General features: G+C 16.9%; 2 protein-coding genes across 2 annotated transcripts; both read left to right on the forward strand.

Annotated features, from left to right (window-relative positions):
* Positions 1–357: 357 nt before the first annotated feature.
* Positions 358–4,476, forward strand: PRSY57_1448400 (hypothetical protein; the record flags this gene model as incomplete). Its single annotated transcript, XM_012910080.2, has 7 exons — positions 358–412; positions 778–1,064; positions 1,164–3,634; positions 3,794–3,911; positions 4,008–4,072; positions 4,242–4,302; positions 4,405–4,476. The coding sequence occupies 7 exons, from the start codon at positions 358–360 to the stop codon at positions 4,474–4,476; spliced, it is 3,129 nt and encodes a 1,042-aa protein (XP_012765534.2).
* Positions 4,477–6,587: 2,111 nt separating this feature from the next.
* PRSY57_1448500 (hypothetical protein) lies at positions 6,588–7,031 on the forward strand (the record flags this gene model as incomplete). The annotated part of the gene is made up of 2 exons (XM_020115342.1): positions 6,588–6,724; positions 6,926–7,031. The coding sequence occupies 2 exons, from the start codon at positions 6,588–6,590 to the stop codon at positions 7,029–7,031; spliced, it is 243 nt and encodes an 80-aa protein (XP_019969999.1).
* Positions 7,032–9,070: the final 2,039 nt, after the last annotated feature.

The following is a 9,070-nucleotide window of genomic DNA, read 5'->3' on the forward strand; positions in this document are numbered from 1 at the left end:
TATAAATATATAAATATATATATATATATCTTAGAGAAAACAGTGTTTTTTTTTTTTTTATTTTTTTTTATCTATATATATATATATATATATATATATATATATATATATATATATATATATATTTCTTTATTTATTTATATATTTTTCTTTTATAGCTTATAATTTTTCTTATATGTATTTATATATATTTTACACATTTTTATTGTAATATTACATTTTAACCTCTTAAAAAATATTTTAAATGTAAATATTTTTGTTTGGTTTCCTTTTTGATTCTTATATTTTCCATTGTTAAGGTGTTATAAGAAGAAATAAATATTTTATGTAAAGATAATCGAAATTTGGATTGTAAAAATGCCTACAATAGGACAGAATAAATATAGAGCTAACACAAGCGCGTTTCTAGATGGTATACACACACACACATATATATTATATATATATATATATATATATATATATATATATATATATTTATATTTATACCTTTGAGAGTTAAAAATATATATATTAAAAATAAAAAAGATTCAACTATTGCTTATATAATTACATGAAATAGAATAAAAAAGAAAAAAAAAAAAAAATTCAAGGAAAGAAATAAATAGATAAATATTATAATTACAATATATAAGACATGATAATTTTGTTAGATAAAGGAAATATTTCCATGATTTAATGTTGATTTTTTTTTTTTTTTTTCTATATAAACAACTACTTGACTTATACATTTTATAATTTTTGTTTTCTTTTTCTTTTTCTTTTTTTTTTTTCCAGATTCACGAAGTTTCAAAAGAAAATCAATTGATGAACAGGAAGACTATAACATTGTAGATGATTTCATATATCTAAATAAAGAAAACAGAAATGTGTCAAATGAACAACATGGAGATTTATATATGAATGTGGAATTAGGATTAACACGTACTAGTGCTATGGGTATAAATATAGTTAATAAAAATAGCATAGAAGATAAAAAATCGAATGAATCTTATAATGTTAAAAATTTTGAAGAACACATAGATGAGAATGATTATAAGTTGGAGTCTCCATTAAATGAGATTGTAAGTATAATATGTAAATGTTCATATATATATATATATATATATATATATTTATGTACATATACATATATGCATGTTCATATTTTTTCCCCTTTGTAGCAAAAGTATCAGCTCACATTACTGAGAAAAAGTAATCCGTCATGTCCTAAACCAGCAAAATGTGAAGACGATAATAACAAGATGAATAAAGACTGTAGAAAGAAATCTTATGAGGAAGAGGAAACATATGAAGTTCCTTATGAAAAATATAATATGGATATGTCAACAAAAAGTAATGTAAAGGAAATTAGATATTTACAGGGATTAAAACAAATGGGAGATGTTAAATCCGACAAAGATTTTAAGAATATGATGGATTTAAAAAATTATAAAGCTGTACAAATGTATAAGGTACTACCGAATTATAAAAATATGCCAGATAATAAAAATATGCCAGATAATAAAAATTTACAAGCTAATAAAAATTTACAAGCTAATAAAAATTTACAAGCTAATAAAAATTTACAAGTTAATAATAATATACCAAATAGTTATAACGTGTCAATAAATAAAAACTTACCTATACATAAAAACCTATTAACATATAAAGAAACTAATATGCCAAAAGATCAAGTGTTAATTAACCCTAGAAGGAATGATGAACTTTTATATAATACAAATGACATATCAAATATAAAAAGAGTACATGAAGAAAAATTAGGAAAGTCAGAATATGTGAATGTAAATAATAGTTCAGTAGCAAGCTCAAATGTTTTGAATGATAGTAGACAGAAAGGTATGGTAGAAATAAGATTGAAAGATAACATATATGATGAAAGGTTAATATCTGATGGTTATGAAAAGAAAAAAATGTATTATATAAAACATAACGATACAAAGGATAGGAAAGAGAACGAGGTACAACCTATGATTAAGGATAATAAATTATATAAGTATGGAGAAACAATAATATATTCTGATAGAGACAAAAAGGAAAATATTATAAAATTAAATGATAAGTATTTAAATGATATGAATGTAAAGAAAGGAAATTATTATAGTAGTGAAGAAAATATAAAAGACAATTATATTATAGTGAAAAATAATACAAATGTATATAATAAAAAAAAAGAAAATAACAACAATAATAATTATAATGATGATAATAATGATGATAATAATGATAATAATAATAATAATAATGATTATTATTATTATAATAATGATGATGAAAATGATCGTAATTATTATATTCCAACTCAAAATAAAGGCATAATGATTGATGATAAGTTAAAAATGGGGTCAAAAATAGTGAAAGACAAATATAAATTATACAAGAGAGTAGATTATGAAGAAAGTAGAAAACAAAAAAAAAATAATGATGAATTTGGAGATGCATATATTGTTGAGAATATGAATGAACATGCAATATATGAAAATGTTAAGAATTTAAAGGATCATGACTTGGATGAAAATTCTAATAATTTTAGTAGCAATAGATATGATAAAGGAAAATATGGCATACAAATTGATAAGAGGAATCCAAAAAATAATATTAATAAAAGCAATATAAATTATAATGATAATAAATATAAAAATATACACAAAATGAATAATAATTATAATAATGATGATGATGATGGTAATAATAATGGTAATAATAATGATTATAATGATGATGCTTATGATTATTATGATCATTATCATAAGGGTGATGATACCAATAATAAAGTCCAAATTAACAAATTCAATAGAAAAGAAGAAACTACTATAATTAATGTGTGTTCTGAAAAAAAGCCGTATGATGAACGTCCCAAAAGTAAAAATATAATGCATAAACATGACGAACAAGATGAACATAATAAAAATGTTAAAATTATGAATAAGAAAAAATATTGTACAAATAACAGTATACAGGGGAAAAGTGGGTCCGAAAGGGTTGTAGGATATCGTTCATCTGATAATAATAATAATAATAATAATAATAATAATAATAAAAATAATAATAATAAAAATAATAGTAGTAGTAATAATAATATTAGTAGTAATAATATGTGTAATAAAAATATGAACATAAGTAGAAAGAGCCTAAATGTTAGTTCGAAAATAAAAAATGATAAAAGCATAACATATATATCGTTTGATGAAATTACAAATTTTGATTTTGAAATGAATAATGATTATATGAATGAAATGATATCAGAATTATTAGCTATTACAAAAGATCATGAATGGACAAAACAAATAGATAATTTAATTAACTTAAGAAAAATTTTAAAATTTCATCATAAATTATTTTTTGAAAATCATTCAAAAGAATTAAGAAAAATTTCGAGGTGTATTATCGAATTATTAAATAGTCCTAGATCGAGTGTGTCAAAAAATTCTTTATTATGTTTATCTGAATTTTATTCAATAGGTAAAAAAAAAATGGATAATACATTGGATGATGTAATATTACCATGTTTAAAAAAGGCTTATCAGACTTCTACTGATTTTTTGAGTAGTGCAGCAAATAATACATTATTGTCCATATGTAATTCATGTAGTGAGAGCAAGTTGATTTTACACTTTGTTAAAATTATAACATCGTAAGGATAAAGCGAGCAAAAATTAGTGCTATATAATGAATATATAAAAAATATATATATATATATATATATATATATGATATCATTACAGTAATAATTAATCCACTTTTCATTTTATTTTATTTATTTATTTATTTATATATTTTTTTATTTTTGTAGAAAACAGAAGACATATAACTTGATTTGTCTGAAATGCCTAATTGCGGTCATAATTAAATTTGAGGATAACATAATAAAATTTAAGGAAATAAATAAATTGATAGAAGCCATACTAGAGGTGAGTGTATAAAAGAATGTGATAACAATGTATAATAATGTGCCTACATATTTAATATATTACTTTTTTTTTTTAACATTATTTTATTTTTCTTAGTGTACCTCGGTTGGAAGCGCAGAAATAAAGTGCACAGCAAGGGTTGCCTTAGTTGTGTTAGACAAGTAGGTTTTGACAAAAATATGACAAATTAGAAGGGGGAACACACATACATATATATATATATATATATATATATATATATATATATATATTTATTTATTTATTTATTTATTTGTGCTTATATTCATATTTATATTTTGATTTTTTTTTTTTTTTTTTCTTTCTATACAGTATATATCCTATAAAAAAGTTGTGTAGTAAATTACACATATCCGCAGAAAAAATAAAAAAGGTAAGAACAATATTTTGTTTTTTCATAATTACTCAGATATATATTTATTCATTTTAACCTTTTCTTTTCTAAATACATATTATTATTTTACGTTATTCATAGATTGAAAATTTAACAGATAGAACGTCAGAAAATGAAATCGACCTTGTTTTGGGGAAAATTAAATTTAATTAAAATTGGATCTTCTTGTATTTATTTTATTTTTTATTTGTATTACTATTTTTTTGATTTTATATATGTTGATAATTTGACATGTATATATATATATATATATATATATATATATATATATATATATATGTATATATTTTATATTTGATGGATTATTTATTTTTTATATAACATCCTTTTTGGTTTTTTTTTTTCTTCCCTTTTTTTTTTTTTTTATTTTTTTTCGTTTTAAATTTGTTTTATTTTATTTTATTCTATTATATATATATATATATATATATATATATTTTGTATTTATATACAAATTGAATTAAATTGAATGTGTGTTTTCATATTTTAAATTATCTTTCTAGTATAATAACTATATATATATATATATATATATATATGTTATTTCTTTTAGCATGAAATATGCTCATGTTTGGCTGAAATATTTTTCAAAGATATAATTGCTTATATATATACTTATTATTTAATTTTTTTTCAGATTTTTATGTTAAATATTCTATTTTTTTTACATATCTATATAACTATTGCCCGTAATACAATAATTGATATATGTGGCTATTTAAAAAAAAAAAAAAAAAAAAAAAAAAAAAATATAAAATTAAATTGTATATTTTTAAGAATGAGAACATGTGTATTCCATATGTTTTATATTTTTATTTGGACCTTTAAAATTAATTAAAATTTTATGTCTGATTTATATATATATAAAACAATATTGTGGATAATAATTGAGGGAAAGGATATCAATATATGATAAATACTGCAATATTATATTAGATATATATATATATATATATGTATATTTTTTTTGTGTCCGTTGTGATAAAGTATAAATTCAAAAAAGATACCATAATTTATTTTTTGTATTTTTTAAAAGTGCATATTATAAATATATAAATATATATATATATGTTATGTGCAAAAAGAAGAAAAAAAAAAAAAAAAAAGGAAAATTATATAAAATACGAGAAATATATATATATATATATATATATAGTACATATTTATATATGAAAAATATCTTGTGCATATATAAAAATTTTACGTTAAAAAAAAAAAGAAAAAGAAAAAGGATAATAGGAATAAATCAAAGAGCACCATGAATGCATAACATAAATTGACTACAAAAAAAAAAATAAAAAATAAAATTATTTGATACTTCTAAATATATAATATAAATATTATATATATATATATATATATATATATATATATATATATATATATATATATTATATATTATATGTACAAATAAATTTATGACTTTTATGTTTTATTTTTTTTTTTTTTCCTTTATTTATTTGCATAAAAAAAATATGAAGATATATATATTGTGTAAATGTAAGAATAAATCTGCATCACAACCTTTTTTGTGCATATAAGGAAATGTACAAAAAAAAATATTCCAAACGTATATAAAATATATAGGTTATATATATATATATATATATATATAATATATGTTATATATTTTTTTTCGGAATGTACATAAAAAATGCAAAAATAGAATAATGAGAAAAATATGAAATTAATAAAATTAAAATATATATATTAATTGTAAGAAATATTATATATATTATTATATTGGTGTATACATATATATATATATAAATATATATGCATATGCATATTCATTTTATTATTTTTTATTATTTTTATTTTATTTGTCTATATTTAAAAATATTTATTATATAATTATTTTTTTTAAAGTTGCAAAAAAAATAAAAAAATAAAAAAAAAATATTAAAATAATAATATAATTTTAATAAAACTTAAAAAGTAAAAGAAAACTAAATTTAAATAAAATCTTTCTCTTTTACCTTTTTTTTTTTTTTTTTTACATATAGTAAATTATTTAATTTAATTTAACTTAATTTTTTCCTTTTTACTAAACTGGTAATTATAAAATAATAAGAAAAATAAAAAACATATATAAGTATATAATATTACATAAGAAATTTATAAAATATTACCATTATTATTTGTATAAAAAAAAAAAAAAAATTATATTATATATATATATATATATATATATATATATATATTTACATTTACATATTCTTTTAATTTCTTTAAACTTTTAAAATAAATAGAAATTTTCCAAAATGGTTGCAAAAAAAAAAGACGTTAAAGTTGCTCTTAAAAAGAAACCAATGAAGAGCACTGGAAAATTAGCCAAAATTAAGGCTGCAAAAGTTAAGGGAGGTGTATCCAATAAACAAAAGTTGAAGTCAAAAAAATTGTAAGGATAATAATATAATATAATTAAGAAAAAAAAAAAAAAAAGCTAAAAAAATGACAATATATTTTGTCTACACATATATTTATATATATATATTTATATATTTATATATTTATATATATTTATATATATATATTTATATATTTATATATATTTATATATATATATTTTTATATTTATGTTTTTTTTTTAATTATGCAGAATTAACAAGAAAGCTAAAGTAGTTAAAAGCAAAAAAGAATTACCAAGCAAAAAGAAAATGATGAAAAAAGTCCTCACAAAAAAAACCATTAAAAAGAAAAAATAAATTATTATAATAATAAAATGTGATTTCTAGATGTAACTTTTTTTTTTTTTTTTTTTTTTTTTTTTTTTTTATGTTAAATTATCTTACAACATTGTCATTTATATATATATATATATATATATATACATGTAATATTTATTTTGAAAAGGTGATATTTACATGAATGTCATATAACTTAAAGAAATTACGTCTATATATAATGCATATTATGTATAAATCACATTAAAGCTTTTAAAAAAAGAATATATAAATAAATAAATATATATATATATTATAAAATAAATAATCCTAAAATTAATATTTTTCATTGTTACATATATTTTTTTTTTGCACTTCAAATATAACCATTGTATTTTTTAATTTTTTTTTCTTTTTTTTTTTTTTTTTGTTAATCATATGAACACATATATATATATATATATAATATATATATGTATATGTTCATATGTGTATAATATATATGTGTTTATGTATATGTATATATGTTCTTTATGATTATATCTAATATACATTTTATGATGATCACATTTTGAGAATAGAACAAAAAATGAAAACGCGTCTACTGTGAGAAAATAAACATGAATCATGCTATTTTTTATTTTTTATTTTTCCTATATTTAAATTTTAAAATATAAAACTTACTAAAAATAAATAGAAAGAAAAAAGGTGTATACATGAGTTATACATAAAGAAAAAAAAAAAAAAAATATATTATATATATATATATATATATATATATATATATATCGATAATTTTAATGTACAAAATGGTTTGTAATATATTGCAAAAGATATCATATTAATAATAATTCGTTTAAAAAATTGAATTCTTTGCTCTTTTTTTTGTTACAGCCTTAAAAACATTTATAAGAAAAAATCCCAATGTCAGTCCATTTTTTAACCATATATATAAAAGGAATATTACAATACAAATAAAATATATTGTAATTAAAAAAGGGAAAAAAAAAGAATTTGAATTTATTGTGGTTACAAAATTATACATCTATTTCATTATATATAAATATATATACATATATATTATGTATTTTTTTTTTTTTTTTTTTTTTTTTTTTTTTTCTGGCTATATTTTTTAATATTAATTATTTTTATATTTGAATGGAAGAGATTCTCTTTCAATTTTCAAATTAAGATACAAAGAAAAAATGGATGATGAAGGTATTTTATTTATTTATTATTCTATAATATAAATGGATTTATTAAATATATCCATTCTTGCTTAAAAAAATAGGTGAGAAATAAAAATGGAATTATTATATAATATATATAAAATAAAATAAATTAATAATTTTTTTTTTATTTTTTTATTTTATATTTTATTTTGGTTACGTATTTATTTATGTATTTTTTTATGACATATATATTATAATTGACTTTTTTATAAAAAATAATATTTATATTTGTAATATATGTTTTTACCTATATATTATTTTATTAATTTAAATATATAATATATATATATATATTATATATATATATTTTATTATTATATCTTATGACATATATATTTTATATATATTAAATAAATATTAATTATTTATTAACTGATTTTATAATTCTATTTAAATTTTTAAATTATATTTTTTTTTTTTTCCATAAAATATAAAAAATATAAAAAATATATATATATATATATATATATTATAATTTAATACATAAATAATATGACGTATTTTTTTTTTATAAATTGATATATATATATTTTATGATTATATAATATTATTTATTTATTTTAATTCACAATATATAAATGGAGCATTTAAAATTTTTTTTAGTTGTATAGTTTGATGAAGAAATAGTAAAATAATTTTACCTTTCTTTGTTCTTTGTTCTTCTTTTTTCTGTTTCTTTTTTTTTTTTTTTTTTTTTTTTTTTAATTTTATAAAATATATATAATAATTATATATATAATTAAAAATTTTTTTAATTAAATTTAATAAATATAATAAAAATAATTTTTTATTTTAAAATTTAATAAATATTTTTTTATTTTTTTTTTTTTTTTTAATTATTATTATGTT

Source organism: Plasmodium reichenowi, chromosome 14 (assembly GCF_001601855.1).
Source record: "Plasmodium reichenowi strain SY57 chromosome 14, whole genome shotgun sequence".
Classification (NCBI taxonomy): Eukaryota; Apicomplexa; class Aconoidasida; order Haemosporida; family Plasmodiidae; genus Plasmodium; species Plasmodium reichenowi.